The 27220-nt window shown below is 37.6% G+C and overlaps 1 protein-coding gene across 1 annotated transcript in view; it reads left to right on the top strand.

Annotated features, from left to right (window-relative positions):
* Positions 1-24667, top strand: part of LOC126335262 (sialin-like) — a 92369-nt gene extending 67702 nt beyond the window's left edge. The window contains exons 8-10 of the mRNA XM_049998306.1: positions 1196-1351; positions 17286-17371; positions 23891-24667. Of these exons, the coding sequence (XP_049854263.1) occupies positions 1196-1351; positions 17286-17371; positions 23891-24121 (473 nt within the window). The 3' untranslated portion in view covers positions 24122-24667. The remainder of the gene's footprint in view (positions 1-1195; positions 1352-17285; positions 17372-23890) is intronic.
* Positions 24668-27220: the final 2553 nt, after the last annotated feature.

Raw genomic sequence — 27220 nt, 5'->3', positions numbered from 1 at the left:
TACAACTGCTGGTTACCAAGATTTAAGTGAGTTTAAATGTGGTGTTATAGTCAGTGCATGACTGATGTGACACAGCATCTCTGAGGTGGTGATGAGGTGGGGATTTTCCCGTTTGACCGTTTGACTAGTGTACCATGAATATCAGGAATATCGTAAAATATCAAATCTCTGACCTTGCTGTGACCGGAAAAAGATCCTGCTAGATCAGGACCAATTACAACTGAAGAGTATCATTCAGTGTAATAGAAGTGTAATGCTTCTGCATATTGTTGCAGATTTCAATGCTGGGCCATCAGCAAGTGTCAGCATGAAACCCATTCAACAAAAATCATCGATATGGGCTTTTGGAGCCAAAGGCCCTTGGTGTACTCTTGATGACTGCACAATACAAAGCTTAAAACCTCGCCTGGGCCTGTCAACACTGACATTGGACTGTTAATGACTGGAAACATATTGCCTGGTTGGACAAGTCTCGTTTCAAATTGTGTCAAGCAGATGGATGTGTGCAGGTATGGAGACAACCTCATGAATCTGTGGAACCTGCATGTCAGCAGGGGACTGTACAAATTGGTGGAGGCTCTGTAATGGTGTGGGATGTGTGCAGTTGCAGTGATGTGGAACACCTGGTATATCTAGATATGACTCTGACAGGTGACACATACATCAGCATCCTATCTGATAACCTGCATCCATCCATGGCCATTGTGCACTACGACAGACTTGAGCAATTGCAGCAAGGCAATGCAACACTCCACATGTCCAGAATTGCTACAGAGTGACTCCAGGAACACTCTTCTGAGTTTAAATTTCTCCTGCTGGCCACCAAACTCTCTAAACATGAACATTATTAAGCAAATCTGGGATTCCTTAGAACAAGCTGTTCAGAAGAGATCTCCACCCCCTCACACTGTTATGGATTTACAGACAGCCCAGCAGGATTCATGGTGTCAGTTCCCTCCAGAATTACTTCAGACATTAATGGAGTCCATGGCATGTCATGTTGCAGCACTTCTGCATTTTCGTGGGGCCCTACATGATATTAGGCAAGTGTACCAGTTTCTTTGGCTCTTCAATGTATGACTGACTACACTTGATGTTAAATAATGAGCCTTATATATTATTGCTTATTAAGTTTTGTTTTCAATGGTGAGCTGTTTCACTGTATTTACCATTATCGGTTTTTCTCTGTTGTCAGCAAACACGCTGCAAGGCATCTTCATGCTGGGTTTGGCCTTCTCTAGCTGCAACTCAGTTATGGCCACTATCTGCCTCACAGCAGCTGTTGCTATGAGTGGAGCTGAACCAACTGGCTTTTTAGCAACATACATAGATCTCAGTCCCAATTTCTCCAGTAAGTATACCATTTGTAAATGGTAATGTACCTAATAGCTGTGACAACTATCCACTTAAATACAATATTCCACAGGTACTATCAGGAAGTAGAATCTACACTGTCATGATAAGCATTAACAGAGACAAGAAGCTATCAGGACTAATTTTATAGAAAATATTACCTATACTTAAACTGTTTTTTTTCTTTTGTACTGGTTGCTCTAACTGTAAATGAACCAAAAGCAATAAAAAAGCTGTTTCTTTGTAAATACATGCTGCTTCCTCACTTAGTAGTGAGGAACTGTTCATCTACTGCTTTTCCTTCACATAAGAGGTGTGTTCAATGTGTTATTTTTTTCTCAGCCAGTTTCAGTTTAAAAAAATGCAGAATTCAGCAACAGTGAACTTACTTTATTAAATAAAGGTCTGCAACATAATCTTGCAGCAAATCTCAGTAATCGCAGTGTTAAAAATCTCATAGCCTGCACAAAACTTGCATGTGACACAGCAAAACTAGACACATGTGAGAAAAATGCACTCACATACATGGCAAATAAACTGGTAATGAAACAACTACAAACAAATAATACTCGCCAAAACAATGAACTGAAAGATTTGAAAAATATTAACAGTAAACTATCTGAAAGGAAAGCACTCATAATAAAGGCTGACAAAGGAAATTCTTTAATCATAATGCATGAAAGGGAATACATAGAGAAATCCTTACAATTTTTCTCTAGCAACAATATTACTGAAATAAAGTCAGATCCTACAATAAAACTCTAAATTAAACTCTGTAAGCTACTACAAAACTGTAACTTTTTACTGAACAAATATGAAGTATGTAACTGTATAACAATGAATCCCTCAGCATCAAAACTGCATGCACAGCCAAAGGTTCACAAAGAAAATTGTCCCATTTGCCTGATTGTTAACTCAAGAAACAGCCCTGCATACGTCATAAGTCGTGAACTAAAAGACCTCATTACCAGATACTACCGGTATACATTTGAAAATACCTACACCACACAAAACAGAAATGAACTCATAAGCTTAATTAAAGACATCCACATCCCACCAACAGCTAAATTACCATCACTAGACATAGTCAACCTATACACGAACATCCCTGTCAAAGAGACTATTAACCTTATAAGAAACAACCTGCCTCAATAAAAGAAAATTAGTATTGCAGAGATCTATGAACAAGAAATACTTACACTTATTCTAGCGCATAATTACTTTAGCTTCAACAACAAGCTGTACCAACAACATTATGGTTTGGCAATGGGAAGTAGCTTGGCTGGGATATTGGCTGATATTTACATCAACCATATAGAACAAAAATTCTTCTCAACCAACCAGCACATCTCAAACAAAATAATCTACTTCAGAAGATATGTTGATTATACAGTCTTTCTTTTTGATGGTGCAAACAATGAAATTGATCTATTAGCAGTAGATCCAAGCAAAATGTACAAAAATATTAAAGTCACAGTTGAACATGAAACTAATAAAAGCATTAACTTTCTTGACCTGAAGATTTGTAATAATAACCACAAGTATTTACAGAAAACCTACCACCATGGATGTCAGTATTGACAACTCATCTTGGCACCCCCGCCAACCAAAAATGGCATATTTCAGAGCCATGGTACATCGAATTAAAAAAGTAACTACGAGTGACACAGACCAACAAAATGAAATCAATATAATTAAAACAGTTGCTCATAATAATAAATATAAACCCATAATAATAAAAAAACTCCACAACAATATGCAAACAAAAACCACGGATCCACTTAGGAATCCACACAACATGCACTTCAAACCATATCAGTGCGCCACAGAAGTCAAACCCAAATATGCTGCTCTCCCATTCATAGGACCACTATCATACCAAATAGCAAACTACTTTAAAAAGAAAACTGTCACAATCAGCTTTTCCACAAATGCTAAATTATAAGAAAAAGTAAGCCATGATGTAAACACCTTCAAGAGCCCCTACAGTAAATCAGGATAATACTATCTCAAATGTGATACATGCCCGTAATTCTACACTAGACATACAGGCAGAAGTTTTGAAGTTAGATACAAAGAACATATTGATGCTTTAAGACTTGGCAACTTGAACAAATCTGCATTTGCAGCCCATATTGCTGAAGAAAACCATTCAGTGAGAAACATTGAGAACAACCTAAAAATTTTACATCTGGCAGAAAAGGGAGGCACTATAAATATACTGGAAGAAATAGAAATATACACACACAAGAACAGCACCCCATACTATATCCTTAATGAACAAACTCAGTTGGCTAACACCCCTTCCCTGAAAAATTTCCAAAAATTATTTTCCACCTTCCAAAGGAAATAGTATTCCTAAATCTTTAACATGGAACATCGTTATAATTAGGGTAGCAATATTTGCTCTGATATTCTAATATTCAAAAAATCACTCTCTCTATACTGGTGTAAAAGGCGTTTCAGTTACATAAGTGAATATATGATCTTTTTCCAAACATGGGACATTTTTATAATGTTATGATATTTCATAGCATCTTTGACATTCATATGTTTGTAAACACTTTGTATCTACCAAAACATAGGGTTCATGTTAAAAGTCTGTTCTGTGACAAAGCTAAAATGCTCAGTGATACAAATTTATGTGTGAAATGGTAGGAATGTGGTGCAAATGTTCTCAGTGGCAAAAACTATGAACGCCATCTTCTGGATGAAAACTATGAAAACAAGTACTCCAAACTGACTGGGAGTCATATCCCAGAGCAAATCTGTAATGCAACCATCTGTGTGACATGCTTATAATGATGTATTATTTATATTTTAGGACAACTAATCAGTAAAAACTCCACCTTATGTTCTAATGAAAGCATGAAAGCTATCTGACAATGAATTGTAATGATTTGAAATTGGTAACCATACCTTTTGAATAAAGGAACTTAAAATAAATTTGTGGCTGGTTGCTGTCTCATCACTATCAACATTTGAATGCAGAATTTGTTGTGGGACATCCTGGAATATACCTACTTTAGCCCCTATAGTTTCATGAAGTTCCAAGCGATACTAGCACTATCTGTAGGCTCCGGAAGTGTGTTCCAAGCAGAGAGCTGTGACTGAGTTTCTTCTGGCAGAAACAGAGCATCACAGATATTCATAGGTGCTTACACAATGTCTAAAGAGAATGGCTGTGAACAAAAACATGGTGAGCCATTGGGCAAGGTGTCTGTCATTATCTCAACAAGGTCGTGCAAACCTGTCCAATCCCCCATACACCAGCCAGTCGCACACAAATGTGAATCCTGCAATGTTGGCATGTGTGCACACTCTCATTCAAGGTGATCAACAGATCACAATTAAACATGTTGCTGCACAATTGGGTGTCTTTGTTGGTAGTCCTGACACACTCGCCTACCAGTTGGGGTACTCAAAACTGTGTGCCTGCTGGATTCCACACAAGCCTAACAGAAGATCATAAAAAGCAACAAAGAACCATCTGTGCAAAATTGATTGAATGTTACAAGGCTGTTCATGACAATTTTTTGTCAAACATCATCATAGGTGATGAAACAGGGTTCATCACTTTGAATAGGAAACAAAACTGCAACCCATGGAGTGGCACCACACCATGTCTCCTTTGATGAAAAAGTTCAAGGCCACACCCTCAATCAGCAAAGTAATGGTGACAGTTTTCTGCGACGCTGAAAGAGTAATTCTATTTGATGTCCTCCTTCATGGTAAAATGATCAACTGAGAAGTGTATTGTGCTACCCTCAGGAAATTGAAGAAACAGTTTCAGCATGTTTGTCATCACAAAAATGCAAACAAACTTCCACTTGATCATACAATACTATACAGTGAAAACTTCCACTTCTTCATGACAATGCAAGGTCTCAAACAAGTCTATGCGCCTGATATGAGCTCATAAAACTTCACTGGACTGTGCTTTCTCATCTACTCTACAGCTGAGATCTTGCACCTTCTGACTTGCACCTGTTTGGCCCGATGAAGGATGCACTCCACAGGCAGCAGCTCATGGACGTTAGGGAGGTTATTGATGTAGCAAGATGTATGGAGATTTTGTTGAAAAACGGTTTTTTTTTTAGCCAAAAGAGTGGGGAATAATACGGTGTACTGGAATCCTGAATGATACCAATCTGCTTTCAGAAAAAATGTGTTGGATTAATTATTAAATTATCTTTGTGTGTTCTGCTCAGTTTTTGAAACATTGGAATTCACATATCAGAAAGAATGTCTGTCTACAGGCATGACCAGCTGAAACTTCCTGTCAGAATAAAGCTGTGTGTTAGACCAAGACTAGAACTCAGGACCCTTGCCTGAGTTTGAGTCTCAGTCAAGTACATAATTTTAATTTGCCAGGAAGTTTCAAATCAGCGTGCACTCCGCTGAGAGTGAAAATTCTGTTCAGTTGACCAGCTGATTTACAGCTATGACCATGTTTTTAAACTAAACGTATCCTGCAACTTGCCTCTGTGTAATGTGTTGGCAGTACATAAAATTTTATGACATATTGTAAGGGAAATAATTATCTGCTGTATTTTATCAAAGAATTTATTATAGATCCAGTATTTACACAAGGGATACACAGCATTCATTAAGTGATACACTAAAAGGACCCACATCTCATCACTGTTCAGACAAAGGGCTATATAGAGTATCTGGCCCTTCACATTTTAACTTACCCATCCTCTGCAAACCACAGTGACATGCATGACAAAGAGTATGACCCTTTCAACCAGTTATTAGTGCTTTTTCCCATTCCATTCATGTATGGAGTGCAGAAAGAATGATTGTTCAAATACCTCTGTGCTTGCTGTAATTAATCTAATCTTGTCCTCATCATCCATATGGGAGCAATATGTATTGGGTTTAGTATATTCCTAGTGTCATCACTTAAATATGGCTGTTGAAACATTGTTAGTAGACTTTCTTGTGACAGTTCCTATCTGTTTCAAGAGCCTGACAGTAAAATTCTTTCAAAATCTCTGTGATACACTCCTGTGGGTAAAACAAACCTGTGACCACTTGTGCTGACCTTCTCTGTATATGCTCAACATCCCCTTTTAGACTATTTAAATCGTTATTACACAATATTGTTATTGATCTTATGATGTTATAATTATCTATTTTTGTATGTTTTTTTATTTCAATTTCAAGTTTCACATAATTATACTTAAAACATACATACTATTCAACATTAAACTGGAACTGTACTATAAGCCAATTTTGTATCTGAGAGAGTGTGAGGAAACGGGCGAGTTGAGGGGCCTGGAAAATATTCTAAGTTCGGAGTTGGCATGGCCGCAAGGACACGGCTCATCAGCAACCGCGTGGTGCTGTACATTAGCCAGAGCAAGAGGGGTAGCCCCAGCACATGGTCCAGACCGACCATGTGGCTGGCAATTCCATGTTAATGCTGTGTTGCAGAATGAGCTTGTGTTGAGGAAGGAGATTTGTATGCTGCCGAGTGCCAAAGATGGCATACTTTGCAAAGCCATAATGGCAGACATTACACAGCTCATGTAGAAATTAATAATAGCCAAAGGAATCATGATACCTTAAAAATAAACATGTACATTACCATTATATGCTTGACAATTCTGAGGGTGTGATCAGATTTTCAATATCTTTATTAGTTTAAAGTTCAGTGTCTGGTAATAAATTATACAAGTAACACCCAGTTACGAATTTCCAAAATCTAAATGGTTCATCTGATTTTGTCAATCAACTTGTCTTTGAAAGCTATTAGTGTAAACCTAAATTTGTATAAATCACAGATATGTAACTTGAATAGTATATGACTTATTGGAGGTCAAAGTGACCGATTCATATCAATCGCGTCAGGACATAAGTACTCCACAGTTACATGAAAAAACGATAGCAGCATGCTTATAAATATATTTATTCATCTATGTCTTTGTTTATATCTGATATATACTATTCATGAAGAAATTGGTCAATTATTTACTGTTTTTTAGAAAGCACAGAGACATTAGGCTACTGGCTTACTTCTGTTCTATTCCTTTGATATATGTTTATTGAGTTTGTTTATGTATATGATAATGTGTGTTAGAGCATGTTTAAAGTCCAGTCACAGGAATATTTATTTAATTTGAAGTTATTTAAATGTAAATCCAGTATTTCGAATGTGTTTCATTATGTTTGTGAGTGTGCATTGGCTTGGAGACAGGGCGGGAGCACTCTAGCCAACCACAGTGATCGTTCCAAAAAGGACACGTGGAGAGACTATATGGAAGTGGGGGAGGAGCATCATTTGGAGAGAGAACAGAGGAGTTCTGGACAGAATGAGAGAGGACACAGGAGAGTCCTGGACAATACAGTGCGACAGTTGCGGTAAAGACTTGGAGAGTGGGGCAGTTTGCGTGTGGTCACAGGAGATAGAAATATTTCATAGTGCCAACTTGTGCACTTGTGAGATTTCCATGGCTTCTGCAGTGCAGACATAGTATGTGTTTAGAAGTGAATATTTCATGAGCTATGTTGTTGTTCATAACTAATTACATGAAGTGTTTCCCTGTTAATCAACTTATATTTTATTTAATTGTTGGACCATTGACACCAATAAGTGTTTTACAGTAATAAAGGACATTCTTAAAGGTACTTCTGCCATTGTACTCATCACTTTAAGTTGTTAAAAGAGTACCTACAGAATTTATTTAATTACAGTCTTTCATTTATAGATGCCTATATTACGTTCAAAATTCTCAATTGCTGAGTGATAGGAACCTTCGACCATTCAACTCATCTGTATATTCATATTGTATACTGTAGACTCAGCAGTATCTGGTTTGTAATGCAGCAACTACGTATCCCAGCCCCTAGACCATGAAACCAGCCAAAACTTTTAACATTTCATCTCTGAAGCTCTGGGTTCGTAGTTGAGGGCCACCACCAAACCATTTCATTTTGTATTTGAAAGCCCTCAAGGGGGAGGGGGCAATGGGGGTGTGATATAATTAAATGCTAGGAACTTAACCTTACTTGAATAGATAAAAAAAAAACTTTGAATCTCTACCCATAGCATCAGTATTGTCAAACAGCTTGTAAACTAGCCAGATAATACTGAAGATAGGTTTTTAATATTATACAAGTTCTTCAGTCACTCTGCATGTCGTGTAATGTGAAATAAACAAGCACAAACTTTAATTTCAATGTCAGTTCTTTATTGGTCACGTTAAGCCAACACAAATTTACACCACAAACAGCAACAGTAATGCAAACTATTAGAAAATATCCATTTCAAGCTGTCCACAGTGTGTTCAAATCACAACTCTTTCTCTCTCTGTTAGAACTCTAATACGGCTGACAACAATGCTTATGTGCTGAAGGTGTGCAAAACCCAAAGACTCCTCTCACCTCTGTCTTGGATACAACATTTCTATCCATATTTTGGGAGCACCCCCTCTTTGGTATTCTCTGTCTCCCTAATTTCTATTATTTACTCCCATTCCGTGAACTCCACATTGACTTCTATCATTGAGTCTATGAAATCTACCATGGTTCCTTGGATCATTGCTGGGATTCTTTACTGGATTCTTTACAGAATTTTTCTGTACTTATTCTGAATTCTTTACAGGAAATTAATAAACCTCTCAACAATATTTCTAGGTGATGGAACTACCACTTCCCTTACCTATATAACTACGAAAATAATCAGTTATTGATAATATAATGTAAATGGATAGATAAAAAATCTACTCACCATGTGGCAGCAGAGGAACCACACACACACACACACACACACACACACACACACACACACACACACACACACACACACACACACACACACACAAGTCTTTCTTGCTCATCCTGTCTCATAAGTCTCTCCTGACCCAGGATTCTGTGTGACGTTTCTGAACTGTATCCCTTTTCCTAAACCTCTCCAGTCCTTTTCCTTCACCCCTCTTCCTTCCTCTTCAACTCTTCTGCGAGGAGAAGGGGTCACTGGCTCTGAAAGCTTGTAAAAGTTAAACCCTTTTGTGTGTGTGTTCCCCTGCTACCGCTTGATGAATAGATTCTTTATCTAGCCATTTACATTATACTTTCCTTACCTAGGTAGGCAATTTATTCTTAAGAGCCAGAACATCTACTCCAGCACCTCTTCAAGCTCTCTCTCTTAAGGTTGTGTCTCTTCACTTGTGTGAAACCCCTCAATATAGATTGCTGTTTATCCTTAGACCAAAATTCAGTCAGGATCTTGGATTCCAACTCTGATAATGACCTACCAAACTCTACCTCTTCTGATGCCCACCAATATGCATCACTATCAAAATATGACACTCTCTTTTTATTCAGCCAACAACTGGGTAACACATTACTAAAATCTTTCACAAACTCTACAGGATTCTCATTTCTCACAGGATTAGATCTACAAAACATTTTACATTTCACAAGCACGCTTTCTGCATGCATGCATGGACTATTACTACTACTACCACCATTAGTTTCCTTACTACATACTGCTCTAACATACTTTTCAACATTTGTTCATTTATTTTCTACCTCCTGGGACAATTTTCTTCCTCCTTCTGCTTTAACTACTTCATCGTTCTCATCACAATGACTCTGTATTACTATAATATGTTTTTCTACAAAGATTCCAATGTCATTACATTGCTGGCCAACTCTTCAGGACTGTTATTGAAATCATTACATCTACATCTACATTATTACTGTGCAATTCACAGTTAAGTGTCTGGCAGAGGGTTCACTGAACCAACTTCAGGGTATTTCTCAATTGTTTGATCCTCAAATGGCACATGGAAAAAAGAGCATGTAAATCTTCCTTGAGAGCTCTGATTTCTCTTATTTTATCATGATGATCATTTCTCCCTATGTAGGTGGGCACCAATAGAATATTTTTGCAATCAGAGGAGAAAGTTGTTGTTGTTGTTGTTGTTGTGGTCTTCAGTCCTGAGACTGGTTTGATGCAGCTCTCCATGCTACTCTATCCTGTGAGGAGAAAGTTAGTGATTGAAATTTTATGAAAAGGTTCTGCTGCAATACAAAATTCCTTTGCCTTAATGAGCCATCCCAACTCACATATTATGTCAGTAGCACTCTCCCTCCTATTTTGCAATAATAAAAGATGGGCTGCCTTCTTTGAACTTTTTTGATGTCCTGTGTCAGTCTAACCTGATGCTGATCACACACCACACACTCTGGAAGAGGGAGACAAGTGTGGTGTAAGCAGTCTCTTTATTAAACCTGTTGCACTTTCTAATGTTTGGCCAATAAATCACTCTCTTTGGTTTGCTTTCCCCACATCATTATCTGTGTGATTCTACCAACTTAAATTATTCATAACTGTAACCTCTAAGTATTTAGTTGAATTTACAGCCTTTACATTAGTGTGGTTATGGTGTAACCAAAAGTTAGTGGATTTCTTTTAGTACTTATGTCAATGAGTAACTCATTTTGTCTACCATTAGGGATCAGTCCTATCTCTTACTAATTATATGGTACATAGCTCTCTCAGTTGTTGTTGATATTATTTCTTTGAAATCAAACCACATTTGGCCTGTATGTAGATAACCAGATTGAAAGGAGGTATGAAGCAAATTTTTATCTGTTTTTTAAAGTAAATTTGTCTTGCATTTATTTTTGGTAGCTTTGGATGTACAGTATTCAGTATCGTTAGAGCAACCTTGTGGTCACAATCCCTGTATCCACCAGGATGTTCCCTATTTGCTCACTATTATTTGTAGCTAAGAGGTCAAATATTTACATTTTGTGTGGGCTCCTGAATTAAATGTTCAAAATAATTTTCTGAGAAAGCATTCAGTACAATTTTGGCTGATGTTTTACGCCTACTGCCAGCTTTAAACATGTATTTTTGACAACTTATCAAAGGTAGACTGAAGCCACCATTTGGCTACCCTGGCTTTCAGTTCACTATTTCTACTGATACATTTGGTTTTGAAAGCATTTGTATCCTCCTTGACTTTGTCTCTAACGGAATTCAGCTGCAGTTTAACAAATTTAACTGAATCCACACCAGTTTTCATATCTAATTTAACTGAACTTACGTCAGATTTACATGAACTAGTTTAGACTTAACTGAACCAACTTCAGATGTAGCTGAATCTACCTACTTCCCAATATTATCAAGCATCTCCAACAAAATATCCCTTTTTTAAAAATGCTTGCACTTCCCCAACATTATGATCATAATCTCGTTGTATTAGGCCCTGCTGTTCATCACATGATGTGCACAAACCTTTCAACCACTACCATCTCCATGACACAAAAATTGTCATCAGAGATACATGGATACATGGATGTATGGATGGCTATGCGTGTGTGTGTGTGTGTGTGTGTGTGTGTGTGTGTGCGTGCGAGTATATACCTATCCTTTTTCCCCCCTAAGGTAAGTCTTTCCGCTCCCGGGATTGGAATGACTCCTTACCCTCTCCCTTAAAACCCACATCCTTTCATCTTTCCTTTTCCTTCCCTCTTTCCTGATGAAGCAGCCGCCGGTTGCGAAAGCTCAAATTTTGTGTGTGTGTTTGTGTGTTTTATTCATTGTGCCTATCTACCGGCACTTTCCCGCTTGGTAAGTCTTGGAATCTTTGTTTTTAATATTTATTTATTTATTTATATGATTATCAATGAGAAATAACTGTTATCTATTGGCTGGTCATTAAGGGGATGGGGATGGCAAGTCATCTGCTACACAAAATTTTCTTAGTATTCATTCATAATTTATTGGCTACAAATGAATTACCTAGAATAAAATTTCATCAGATAATAGGAAGAAAAATTATGTAAGAAAACTAACTTTTTTGTCTCCTTCTATGTGTGCTACCTCTGTTGTTCAAAGAGGTTATTGCAGGTCCAGTTTCAAAATCAGTTTGCCAGAAAACACTTCTCTTTCCAACATAGCCAAAGTCCTAGATAATATTTACTCTCTAATGTTTTCTCAAACTCAAGTATTCAGTCTAAGTAAGTTGCAAGAAATAATTATCTGAAAATAAAGCATCATGTAATGAAAGAAGCATGTCATAGGGTTGAAATATTATAATAGCTGTATCACACTGGGAATGTTTGACAATGAAAATGAAGATATGCAGAAGAGAAACAACGTTTCAGCCAGCATCATATAGTTTCCCACAGTAGAGGCCCCACAACACATACACTCTCTTATGAAGTTGAGCAACAAACTACAATTTGGAATCCTTTAATATCAAGGGTCTGTGCATGAGTCCCAGTCCAAAGTAGTGCCATCTTCTACTTTATTCCTATTTTTACAGACCATTATTTTGACAATGAAATGAAATGTCGTGTGGCGAGGGTCTCCTGGCAGGCAGACCTGATTACCTGGTGCAAGTCTTTTGAGGTGACACCACTTTGGTCACTTGCACATTAATGAGAATGAAATGATGGTGATGAAGATGACACATTCACGCAACCCCTGAGCGGAGAAAATCTCCAACCCAGCTGGAAATTGAATCTGGGCTGCTCAGCATGACAAGCTGGCATGCTGTCCGCTCAGCTACAGTGGCGTACATTTTGACAATAAATAGCAAAGAAGCCAATATTCTTGTCAAATAAAAACATTTTATTTCAATCCTGGATGCAGATGTCATGAACCACTAAATATAATAAGATGTTATTCAACATTTTCAACTAATTTTGTCATATTCCTTCAATATTATAACTCTTTTTACTAAAACACTAACCAGTTGAAACCAGAGTGCCATAATTTAAAACTACCACCTTCAATTACATAAGTGTTTTACTACAGAAAATTCATATCCTCTTTCAGGTAATCATATTTTGACATCGACTTACCAGTGCCTCTTATACTCTCAAATCCTTTTGCTTTTCGAACTTGTTGACTGAAAAAATGAAATTGGAAAACCAGCTACTGCAAAGAGAGGGTCGACAACACCTTCCTATAACATCGCTGCACCTCATAATAACTTACACATCTCATATTTTTCTTTATTACTTCATTAACTTCACCACTGCCTATCTTTTATCATTACTTCATTGTCTCATTTCTTCATATCACTGCTTCATTACCATCTAATTCTCCATTACATAAATGTCATTGCTCCGTAAACCCATCACTTCATTACCTCATAATTACTTCATTAATTAAACATCAAAATCCTTGCTGCACTTTACTCATAAAAATGACTCTACTGAATGGCAATCAATAGCAACAATCAGGTACTAACAAAACTTCCTTAATGAAACAGAGACAAAGGAACATGTACTTCATGTATTAATTCATTTTAATCAACATATTTCTCATTCCTCAAGCCTTTAGACCTATGTAATGACTACATTTGATTGGAATAATCTTTATTATAGTCAACATTACTTATTTTTACCTCAACGTCCTTTACCTTGGCCTCAAGGGCTATAATATAGCACACTTTTACTAAAGATAAAATTTCACACAGGCAACTAAAATTTATTTCACTTGAAACCTATCAAATGAGATTAAATTGCTTCAAATGATCAGGGTGGAATGTCAACAATGCAATTAAACTTTAGACTGCTACTCACCGTAAAGATGACACACTGTGTTGCAGACAGGCACAATGAAAAGATGCTTACACAACAGTGTTTGGCCAAATCCTTCTTTAGAAAAGGAAACACACACACACACACACACACACACACACACACACACACATGAGCAAGCACACCTCATGCAAACATGACTGCCATCTCTGGCAGCTAGGACTAGAATGCCAATTCCTCTTTTTCACCGTACAGATATCTTGTCTAAATCATTTCCCAATTGATTTTGATCATCTGATGACTGTACAAGACAGCAAATGATAGTGTTATCTGCAAACAATCTAAGAGGGCTGCACAGAGTGTCTCCTGTGCTGTTTATGTAGATCAGGAAACACCAGATATTACTTATAAAATCATCAATTTTTGACACTATAATGTAATTGAATAGATAAAAATTCTACTCACAAAGCAGAGGTAGGAGAACACACATATACTATCTGGTAAGTCTTTTCTGAACCTGAGTTCTGGGTGACTTTCCAGAACTCTACTCCTTTTCCTAAACTTCTCCAGCCCTTTTCCTTCACCCCTCTTCCTTCCCCTTCAACCCTTTTGCTGGAAGAAAGGGCCACTGGCTCTGAAAGCTTGCACATGTAAAACCTTTATATGGGTATTCTCCTGCCACCACTTGGTGAGTAGATTTTTTTATCTATCCAATTACAGATGTTACTACTGTTTTGTATGATGACTTTCCCACAATTGCTATGAACTGTAACCTTTCTGACAGTGTCTCATGAATCCAGTTGTACAACTGAAGTGATACTCCACAGGTATGCAATTCAATTGGAAGCCACTTCTGAGGAATGGTGTTAATAACCTTCTGGAAATCTGAAAATATGGAATCACTGTGACAGTCCTTGTGATAGCACTCATTAATTCATGAGAACAAATAGCTAGCTCTGTGTCACAAGAATGATATTTTCTGAATCTGTGCTGACTACTTGCCAGTTAATTGTTTTCTTCGTGGTAATTCTTAATATCTGAAAAAGTACATGTACCAACATCCTATTGTAGATGGATTTTATCACTAATTTGACTGGCAATGGTTTCATCACAAGACGCACTCTCCTCTAACCTTATTCTGCTATCATAATCACTTTCATGGTTAATCTTCATGTTCCATTTTTCACTAAAATATACTTCTCAATTCCCATCTTCAAACACACTGTCATCACAAGTTTCAGTTTCAGTCTTTCCCACCTGACCCTCATCATGGTGCCATTTTCCTCTTTGTCAGTAATATTGACCAGATAATATACAACACTAGTTTCTGCTGTCAAACTTCTGATCAGCAGACCCCATTGCTGTGTAAGTTGTAGATGGATTCTGCATTGTCTGGCTGTTTCCCACAGAAGATCAGCTGATCCCATCCTCTCACTACCTGAATACATTAAGTCCATTATGGCAGTGTCTGTTTACTTTTTAATCTGCATAGTTCCATAGTTGCACTGTTCTATACATGTTCCTGTCCCAAAGACGCCAAAAGAAAGTTTGTCTATTGTTCACTACCATTGCTATTTGCACTTAACTCATCCCAATGTTTTTTTACCATTAATGTCACTGTACACAGTTTCTGCCACTTATCCTAAATCCCATTTTCACAGATTCTAGATTCCATCACACATCGCCCTTCATACACATTTCTTTATCAAACATGAATGTTCTTTACAACATTAATCAACCATTTATATTTTCCAGTCATTTTCAAACTAAAGCTTACTGTGTATCAGCTCATAAATTTCACCACACATCACTATCTTTAACTATGTGAGTTTGTTAACACAATGCTTCTACTGCAAATGTGCTCAGAAAAATAAATCACCAAATGGAACATTGTGTACCTGCCATTTTATACTCTGCCCTCAGTGTCTCTTTGGTGGAAGATCACAATACTGCTGGAAGCCAGTTTTATGGAATGTTATCCAGTAACATATGTCAAAGCACTTTAAAGGAATCTGGCTATCCATATTGTTTACTGTCATTGAAGTCAGTATGATGATGAGTCTCAGAACTTCCACAGAAGTTTCTCAAAGCCAAACACTACATAATCCTAAACAATAGTGTGACCATCATGATGTAACCACAGTGCACTTCAACAGATGAAGATTGACAGTATATCTCAGCCACAATATTCCTCAATGCTCACAGTTTATAGACACATCCAGTTTCCAGAAATGTAATACAAATACACTGTCTTTCATAATGCTGACACAGTTACGTAACTGCTATAAGTGTTGTCTGTCAAGTGATTTTGAAAAGCTGAACACTGTACATATGACTGCAAAGATGCTGATTGTAGAAATGTAAAAAGGCAGATTTTAATGAAGATTTTACATTTACTGGCATTTGATAATATTAATATGAAGATGTTAACAATATGAGAACTAGCCACTGATCTACTGCTTTGAAGTGATGTTCATCTAATAAATATTGGCATCAAGCTATTTTGTATTTTTGCAAAACATAATCATTTGAAAAAGACTAGGTTAAATTTTATGGCTTTGGATGGAAAATGTATTCAGACTATAATCTGGTTTATGAAATATGTTGTGGGTCAGTAAATTAGCAAAGTTCATGAAACCATTTTATGTATCTGTACTGGAATTACCCTAACTACAGATATGGCAGTGGTATTAAAATTTATAATGCTGTATATTAATTTAATAACATTTTTAATTAGTGGCTTAACTGCTTAATGAAAGGTGCCATTCGATCCAGAAAAATTAGATCTACGAGAATATAAAGATTAACTTGAGATTCTAATACCTAGGTAATATGAAAACGAAAATAACAGTAAGTGTAGCTTGTACCAAACTTCCATTATAAATATGTTTCAAGTTAACTAGTTTCCGGCAAATCAAAACATGTTCTAAGGGAGAGTGGAATGAATGGTTTTGAGTGAATGGTGACACTATTTTAGATTGTACTGACTGCTAAAAAATGTTTTCTCATTACATTTCATAACTGTGACTGAGATTACTTACAATGTTTAGTCAAGAAGGCTTTCAGTCAAACTAAATGTACTATTACAACAGTTATCGGAAGAGCAATAAATTTTTATGAATTATGGCATAAATGCTATTTTGATAAACCTACATTCACACTGCTTATACATTACATGTATAATTAATTTTTGATGAAAATTTTTAACATAAGAGCCCCAGAAACATAATAGATGGGAAGATCAAACCCAGTTATTCACAAAGTGTAATTTTTTTAGCAGTGTTGTAGAACAGCAATGTTTGTTGAATAATTTATTCTGAATTTTTACACTGTGCTTGAAATCTTCTGCAAGTTTTATTATTGTAATTGAATTTAAATGTTCTTACTGAAATTTTACTATTTTCTAATTCTACCAGGTGTACTTGTGGGCATTGGTCATATGATTTCTGTGACCCCAGGATTCGTGTCCGCTGCAGTTGTCGGTGCTTTGACATACAAAAATGTGAGTTATACTGGTCTTGCTATGTAATAACTTCAGTTATCTGATGTTTTAACAGGGCTTTTGAAACGTAAATTTTGCATTGTAGTAAACAAGTGTCAATTTGAAACTCAGGCCCTGAAATATCTGTATGTATGTATAGTTATCAGGAGGATACAGATTTATGTTGGTGATCATTATTTCCATAGGCACACTCAACAAGAAGAGGCGTTTCTGTCAAATGTCACATAGACTTGAAGAAAAGAGTTGCCTTGCTTTTGACTACCTGGTTTGAGGCAAATTGTTATGAGGCTCTCTCTCTCTCTCTCTCTCTCTCTCTCTCTCTCTCTCTCTCTCTCTCTCTCTCTCTCTCTCTTTGTGCCATTGTTCTCTGACAATACCTCCAATCTACCAGCAGAAACTCGAAACTGACACATGGCATGGTAACATTGGGGCAGCTTTAATAAATATACTACGAGGAAAACACATAAAAAGATAAACTCTTAACTTGCCGCACTATAGATGTACATCAGCCGAAAGGTGTGGATTGACTCACAAAGTTTTCTGTGCACAGTACACAGTGGAATAACAATCAGTTACTCTGATATTTTTACGTATGTCAGCAGAGAAAACATTATAGGCTGTCCACGGAGTATAACACACTTTTGCGAAGAAGATTTTAATCTTAGTAACATGAGTCTTTTTCGTTTCTACACTGACGGAAAAAGTGGAAAAACCGAGGAGGAGATCAGCAACACAAATGAAAGTTGTTAGGCGTGTTCCTACATCTTAAATATTATATGTCAAAAGTTCACGCCGATAGCATAAGTACAGCGCTGGTGGCTCCACTGTGAATACGCAAATATGAGTTCTTTAAAATACACGCTTTAACGGTCGTGAGGGTCACTTTTAAGTTACTCTAGAGACTGGAATTGGTGAGATGACTTAGGCAAGAATGCCTGTAAGGCAACAGAAACGCCGTTATAACATTTCATGAGTTTGAACGAAGGCGGTCATAGGTCAACGACAACCTGTATACTTCGTCTACAATGTTACAGAAAGACTTCAAGGGAATGTACTCACTGTACATAATTGCCGGTAGCGGTCAGTAGTGGGGCTAAGAGAATTCTGATGCTAATGTATTCAAGATGGCGGATCCAAGAAGGCGGCCATAGACGTGACAACACTGCAGTGACATCACCGTGATAAATTCAAATTGTATCAGGAAAATATGTCAGTTGGGCCTTCGTCAGTAACCTAATTGCCCCCACCCCTCCTCTCACTCCTATTCACTACTATGACGTCACCTACCCCTCACCAAACCTACCATACATCTCAAAATGGTGGTAAACTCTCAGTCTCTGTCCAGCTGCAAGACAGGAAGGTAAGATTACTGTATATTGTTCATCTTATTTTGGTGGTAAATGTGTTCGTTGGAGTGTCATCCGGCTGGTGAATAGTCCACACACTCTGCTGCCTCCCCCCTCTAATCCCCATTTTCAGCTGCCCCAAGGAAAACATGCTTATAATGGAAACTGTAATTTGTTTATTTAACTACACAGTGTAAATGACATAAAGTAATATCAGTGTTAGATGTTCATATGTCTGACAAACTATTTATTACTCATGTAACTGGACAGTGTCTATCAAGATTTGCTGCTCCACTCTAGCCATTGGTGACAATATACGAGGTGTGTTTGGAAAGTCTTAAGAATGGGCTTGTACTTGTAGAATGGTGGTACTTACATGCTACTGTGATGCATCTCCTTCAGAATAGTCCCCTTCTGACTGAACACATCAATTCCAATGGTGGTTTTTTTTCCTTTCTATCTCTCTCTCTCTCCCTCTCTCACTCACTCTCTCTCTCTCTCTCTTTCCCCCCCCCCCCCCCCCCCCCCCCCCATCAAGATGTGTTAAGGACACTCTCCGCATTTGCCTGGATGTCTTCAATTGACTCAAATCGCTTCTCTTTCAGTGCAAATTTCAGTTTAGGAAATAGATAGAAGTCCACAGGGGCAAAATCAGGGGAATCTGGTGGTTGTGGAAGCACAGGCATTTTGAATTTGGTCAAAAATTCAATGATGGAGAAGGCATGATGAACTGAAGCATTGTCATGGTGCAGCACCCAACACCTGTCTTTCCACAATGCAGGCCTTTTCTTCTGCAGCTTTTTGCGGAAACGCTCAGGGACACATTTGTAGTATTTCTGGTTACTTGTCTGACCTCCAGCGGTAAATTCTTGCTTACTTATTTATCTGTGGCTTGGGCCTTAGTGACCACATGCCTGCTCCACTCTCCTCCTCCATCGGTCCCAGTTGTGAGCCTCCTGCCACCACTTGCCTGCTCCTAGTCCTATGTCCTTGGTGTCCTTGCCAATATTGTTCTTCCATCTTGTCCACGGTCATCCCCAGTACCTCCTTCCAGCTACAGTTGCCACCTGTCCATCCCAGGTCAACCTTCTTCTTGTTATTCTTTTTTTAATATTAGGCTGTGTGTAAAGCTCTTTTAATTCTTGGTTTTTTTGAATTCTCCATTCCCCTGTTTGTGAATCTATCACAGGACCATATATTTTTTGGAGAATTTTTCATTCAAAAGCAAGTAGTTGGTCTATTCTCCTAAAGGTGAGGCTTTCACAACCATACATAACCACAGGCATAATCATACTTTGGCACAGCCTGATCTTAAAACTTCTTGACTGGGATATTTTCTTCAGCACATCATGAAGATTAAAGTATGCTCTGTTGCCTCCAACAATTCTTGTGTTTATTTCAATTCCACAGTGGTTCTGATCACTTCAGAGACTACCAAGGTGTTTGAAAGTATTTGACCTTTTGAATAGGAGACTGTCCACCATGAACAGGTCCACATCTCTCACTGACTTGCTCAGGACCATGTATTCTGTCTTATCTTCTCTGACTTGCAGGCCCACCCTACTTGCAATCTTGCAGTACGAGCCTGCCATTCTTTTGATATCTTCTCTACTACCGCTGATTAGGATTATATTTTTCACATATGCCAGTCGAGTCATTGACGTGTTATCTAGGGGCATTCCAATGGAGTCCGTTTTAATAAATTCTTGGTCTATTTTTTCTAGCACAAGGTTGAATAATATAGGGGAGAGGGCACCTCACTGTCTGAGGCTGGTTCGAACTTCAAACTGTTCTGATAGACCGGTACTTGTCTGCACTTTACAGAGTGTTTGTTCTTGCCACATTGCCACTAGGCAGATTATTTACGATGGAAGCTGAAATTCATTTAGTACTCTGATTATAGTACCCCTGTGTACACTGTCATAGGCTTTATTGAAGTCAATGAAGAGCATGTGCTTGTTTGCATTATATTCCCAGCATTTCTCCAGTGTTTGAAGTAGGGTAAATAGGTGGTCCACTGTTGATCTGCCATGTCTAAACCCACATTGGTAGTCACCTACAGCTTCTTCAGCAAGTTGTAGTATCCTTTTTAGGTGGCATATATATAGTTCTTTATGGCTGACATCTAGGAGAGATATTCCCATATAATTGTCTCACACCAGGGGGCCATTCTTTTCCAATAATGGGTAGATGATGCCCATTTTCCAATCTTCTGGGAGACTTTCTTGCTCCAAGACCTTCCGTGTGAGGCTTTTCATGGATATTACAAGGTCAGGTCCCCCATATCTCATGAGCTCTGCAACAATTTGGTCTTCCCCATCTGCTTTGTTGTTTTTATAAATTTTTTGAGTATTTGTGTAACTTTAAATTCAGTGGGAGAAGTCACTTATGTGTCCACAGTTTGTGGGGCCTCAAAAGGAAGAAGTTATGTGAGGTCTTTGATATTTGGGAGCTGGGAGAAGTATTGTGCCCCATCTATTTTCTATTCACTAGTATTCTTCCCTTTTCATCTTTAATCAACTGTTCTTTCTTCACATACTTTTTGGTACATATCTTCACATCTTGATACATTTGTGTAGTCCTGTGGTGACTGAGATCCTCCTCTGCTCATTAAGTATGTCACTGTAATATTTCCTTTTTTCCTGTCTAAGAACTGATAATGTTTCTTTCCTCATTCAAGTAAAGTTCTCTTTTAGTTGTATATTGCTCATGTTTCCTAACCTCTCCTTTCTAGCTCTCCTTCTTTGCTCAATTTTTCTTTCACATATCTGGTTGAACCATACGCGATTAGGTTTCCTGTTCTCCCAAAACTTTTTTGGCTGCTTCATTCAGGGTGGTTTTGATTTTTGTCCAGTCTTCATTTATGTTATTGTGACCAGACTCCATTTGCTCCACATTTGTTATCTTCCCAGGTAGTTCTGTCACAAACTGTTCCTTTCTTTCTGGCTCCTTTAACATATTTACATTAAAGATTACTCTTTTGGTCATTGTCTTTGTGACTTTCTTAAATTTTACTGTCATTTGAGCTATAACTAGGAAATGATCAGCGTCACAGTCTGCTCCTCTTTATGACCTGGTGTCCTTGATGCAATTTTCAAAACGTTTTTGCATACATACATGATCTACCTGGTTCACAGTTTGGCCATCAGGTGATGTCCATGTTCCTTTATGAATATTTTTATTGGGGTACATGGTACTAGATATGCATAAGTTGTGATCTGTAGTGAATGTAATCAAACAGCTATCATTGTCATTACTTTTTTATGTAAACTGGCATTTACAGTGACAGGCATGTATGTTGTCTCTCTTCCTGCCTTAGCACTGAAGATCCCAAGTATTATTTTGATACTATGGTTTGGCAGTGAGTCATAGGTGAGATTCAGTTGACTATAGAATTCTTGTTTCATGAGTTTATCTTAGTCTTCACAAGAAACATGTGGATTAAGAAAGGTCACATCCATGCTCTGTCCACCAATGGTTATGTATGAAATTCTGTTATTTATGGCTTTGAATTCTTTTATCAGGTTTAGCACTGTGTTACTAACGTTAAAGCCTGTTCCAAATTCTTGGTGGCCACCACAATCTCCATGCAGAATACTTTCTGTACTTGTTCTTACAGACCCTGTTCCTGGCCTTCTGATTTCCTGCAGGGCTACAATTTGTAGTGTGTATTTTTCTACTTGGCTGACTAGAGTTTACTTACTTCCTGGCCTGAACAAACTTCTTACATTCCATAAACGAAATATTAAGTCCGGTTTTCATTTCCAAGTTCTGTTCCAATTAAGACAGTTCTGTTCCCAAGGCATGTGTAGAGTGTCCTGACCAAGTCTTGTTTTCCATGAAAGGGGAGGTAGCCCTCTGCACAACCCCCAACCTGGAGGACCAGAGACCTTGTATTTGGTGGTCTGCCCCAGGAACATTGCCTTCTCTATGGCTCAGCGACTTGTCGTAGCCATGCTAGTTTTGGATCATCCTGCGTATTCTATTTCCCCAGTACCCACCATATCTGGAGAGTGTTCCCCTATCCACCACCTGGGAAGGTGCCCAGTGGGGGACTAGCAACCCCACACGGGTAGATACCACTGGTAGAATCGGAAAAAATCACCAACGATGTCTTCACGTTCAACCGACTTTGCAGTGCCTTTTTTGGTCGTGGTGAACCTGTAGCCTTCCACTCCGAAGACTGCACCTTAGTTCCAGGATCTTATCCATATACCCACAATTCGTCACCTGTAATTACTCTATTTAACAAATGTGGGTCATTTTTAGTCCAATTAATCAGTTCTTGGCATACTTCAAGTTGATATTGTCTCTGGTCACTTGACAACACTTTTGGAATGAATTCTGCAGACACTCAACACATGTTCAGATCTTCAGTTAAAATTAAATTCATCAGCCATCTCCCTAATTGTAAGCCTACGATCAGAGCACACTAAGTCATGAACTTTCACAACATTCTCATTCATTTTTGAGGTGGAAGGACACCCAGACCATGGTCCACCTTCAAATGATTCGCAGTCATTTCTAAATCAGTTGAACCACACAAAAACATTTGACTGGCTCATTCAGTTATCTCCAAAAGCTGTTTTTAATAGTTGTAAGTCTCAGAAGCTGATTTCCCAGTTTTAAAACAAAATTTCACACAAATTCATTGCTCCATTTTTAGTTCCATTTTCATACACACGGAATCTGGCAAGAAGCCCTAACACGCACATTCAACCAAGCTGTAGCTGTTCACTTAATTCTATAGGAGATTTGAATTCTGTGTGAAACAGAGTCAAATACAATCTGTAGGTTGTGCTAGTCGAATAGTTTAATGGAAAAATGCTACCCAGCATGTTCTTGCATGCGAAGGTTAAAATAGATACTCATATTACAGTACATTGTAGGTTGCAACACATATGTTAGATGCAAAACTTAATTCAGTTTTCATTCAGTACTTGATAATGTACCATAGCCATTCCATGTAGGTAACACTGGCCTTAATGCTGTAAATTTCCTGGGAGGAGATGGTGTATACATGGGATTTTTTGGTAATCTAACACTATTTCTTAAAACAATTTTCTTAAGTATCTCTAGAATGTCTGTCATGGTAAGATTCCTGCAGGCAAGTACAATAAGATACTTATTTGGAATTAATTTTTGCACTAACTTGAACAATAATTTGTTGCAGCAATCATCTGAACAGTGGAAGAAATTTTTCTTTATATCAGCAAGTATCCTTTTAGCTCCTGGCTTGCTACACCTCTTGACATCATCATCCAAAGTACAAGAGTGGAACTTCCCAAAGTCTATGGCAAAAGAAATGAAAGATAATATCTCTGATAATGATGTGGAAGCTCAGCACAGTCTCACATCAAACTATGAAAGTGAAAATCATCAGGACAAAGAAGAAGTACAATGATGGAATGTGAAAAAATACATAAGCAAGCTCAGAAATATAAATTCATTGAGTATTACTTAATTTTTATATACATGAACTTGAGAAGTTTAACAAATTACATTTGTACTGAGCTGTCTTTTAGGAAGAAGTATATCACTATGATACATTTTAAAAATTTCTATTTAACTCATTCATTCATTCATCTGGTTGAGCAGAGCCTTCACAGATGTGGAGCCTAGTTATAACTTTCACTGGCAGACAAACTCACTGCAGGCTACTTCTGTAAAATGCACCAACAACTTGTAAAACTAGTGGTTGTTTCTTCCATGGCCAATGTCATTCAATGAAAACCAAGCTTTTCCACATACCAACTTCCTGTTAATTATTAAAAAATCCATCAAAATTCCTTCAGATTATTATATATCCATTTCTTTTTGTCATATCGGCATACCAACTTCCAAAATAACTCATTTGTCTCTGTACAAACTTCTTTTAAGCACATAAGAACTGTCATACTAATATGTAAGGGACAGTGAAATGAAAATAAGACAGATAGAAAAAAAGTAAGTACACCGTTTATTATTTGAAAAGCAATTACCATAACTGTTATCCCTCTGCGACAAACGTGGGCAATGTCTTCATGGGAAAAATGTTTGGAGTTGCCTACAGTGCCCAGGCATGCAGCTCTTCATCTGAAGCAAATCAACTTCCACAAATGTCTTCCTTCAGTGCTCCAAAAATGTGGAATTTCTGTGGGGAAAGATCAGGACTGTAAGGAGGATGTCTATGGGCTTCCAAGAAAAAGGGTCTGTAGTGTATTCAAAACAAACTTGGCACAATGTGGTCTGGACATATAATGTGTTCCAAGATTGTTTCAAGTGTGCTGTGGAAGTTTCAAAATGTAAATCAGGTCTATGATATAGGTCAAAGATTCTGGATAGATCTTAACATGTAGTATAGTCTTTTCAATACTTTCCCAGCTGTTAATTTATATTTGTTCACTTTTTTTCAAAAATACTGAAGAATGTTAGCCTTTTAACCCTGGTTTCTCAAATTTTCTGTTTCCGTAGACAGTTTGCAGTGCAGTTAAATACTTGGAGTACAATTTGTCAAACTCCTTCACTGTGTCAAATGCAGTCTCCTTGCCACTCATAAATTTACATTCCTTGCTTGAAACTGTTCCATGAGGTGAGATTCTCTTCATCCCAAGTATACACCTTCTCCATTATAATTTTTGCTTTTGAAGGCACTGTATAGCATTTCTACATTTACATGCACATTTACATTTGCAGTTTCCAGTTTTTTGCATAGTCTTCTCCATCAAACACTGGTATCTTAATGTTTGCTATGTTCAGTTTCACAAAGTACACTTTTCAGATAACAATCTTCTCTTTAGTTTACAACTGATCACTATTTCCTCTTTTTACTTAACAACTACGGTCTATTACCATATTAAGAATATTTATTAGTGACAATGTAAATACAAAGTACATCTCCCTGCACACACACACACACACACACACACGCACACACACACACACACACACACACACACACACACACACACACACACACACACACAAACAAACAAACATGGCACAGAACTGACAGACTGTTGTCTACTAAATTATGAAAATGATAAGAGTGCCACTCACCATACAATGGAGATGTTGAGTCATGGACAGTCACAACAAAAAGACTAGTAAACAGGTACACTTTTGGTCGCACAATCTGGCTCAGCAGTCAGAGACAGCAGTCATGTGTGGGTCTGTGAGCAGTGTATGCATGAATTTGTGTGTGTATGTTGTCTGTTTCAGAGGAAAGCCCTCTGGCAGAAAACTTACTTGTTTAGTAGTCCTTCTGTTGTGGCTGTCTGCAACTCCGGATCTCTGCTATATGGTGAGTAGCAGTCTATCCTTTTCATAATACTGTCAATATTCCATCCTGGGTTTTCCATTGTTTGATTTTGTTGTTTCTACTAAAAACATATGCAATATACCCTTTGTTGAGAGCTCACTCAACACTGTCAGTACTACTGATACAAATGAAGACTATTTCAACAAATAAATTACTATGTCACAACAGGAATGTATCTTCCACAGTTAACACTAGTACAATTTAGAAATACACAAGGATTAAAATCATATAATGATAATAGCAATAACCAGAACTGTTGATTTGTCACATTAAAAAACTCATTGAGGCAAACAGGTTTGCATGTAGAAGCTGAGATAAAAGTTCAGCTTAATGTGATAAGGAAGCACAGTTCTGGAAATACATTCTAAAGGAGTAGATGATACTGCAAGAAGGGTGGGATTCAGAAGATGACATCACACATAATATCTGGATGTAAAACCCTGGCACTCACCAAATATTTGCAAAGGCTTGGTAACATAACTCATGATGGCACTAAAATAATCCATCATAAATTGGTACATTAACAGCACTAAGATTTTCCTATGCACAAAAGATATGATCGTTTCACTCTCTTAGGAAATTGAAATGTCTGAAACTTGGACATAGACTGACTGTCTCGGGACCAAAAATTGGGCCCTTATATATCCTAACAATAACAGGTACTGAAACTACATATTGGAACTATAGCATAACCTATAAAACAATTCAACTTGGCATAATAATGACAAATAAATTCAAAAGTGATAAAGAAGTGATGAAGAAATTTTGAATTTAACTGATGAAAAGAGAAAATATAAAAATGCAGTACATGAAGCAGGCAAAAAGGAATAAAAATGTCTCAAAAATGAGATCGACAGGAAGTGCAAAACTGCTAAGCAGGGATGACTAGAGGACAAATGTAAGGATGTAGAGGCTTATCTCACTAGGGGTAAGATAGATACTGCCTACAGGAAAATTAAAGAGACCTTTGGAGGAAAGAGAACCAATTGTAGGAATATCAAGAGCTCAGATGGAAACCCAGTTCTAAGCAAAGAAGGGAAAGCAGAAAGGTGGAAGGGGTATAGAGAGGGTCTATACAAGGGCGATGTACTTGAGGACAATATTATGGAAATGGAAGAGGATGTAGATGAAGATGAAATGGGAGATACGATACTGCATGAAGAGTTTGACAGAGCACTGAAAGATCTGAGTCAAAACAAGGCC

Source organism: Schistocerca gregaria, chromosome 2, assembly GCF_023897955.1.
Source record: "Schistocerca gregaria isolate iqSchGreg1 chromosome 2, iqSchGreg1.2, whole genome shotgun sequence".
In the NCBI taxonomy this organism is placed as follows: domain Eukaryota; kingdom Metazoa; phylum Arthropoda; class Insecta; order Orthoptera; family Acrididae; genus Schistocerca; species Schistocerca gregaria.
Note: the sequence above shows the minus strand (reverse complement) of the source record. Positions and strands in the feature narration are given on the sequence as shown.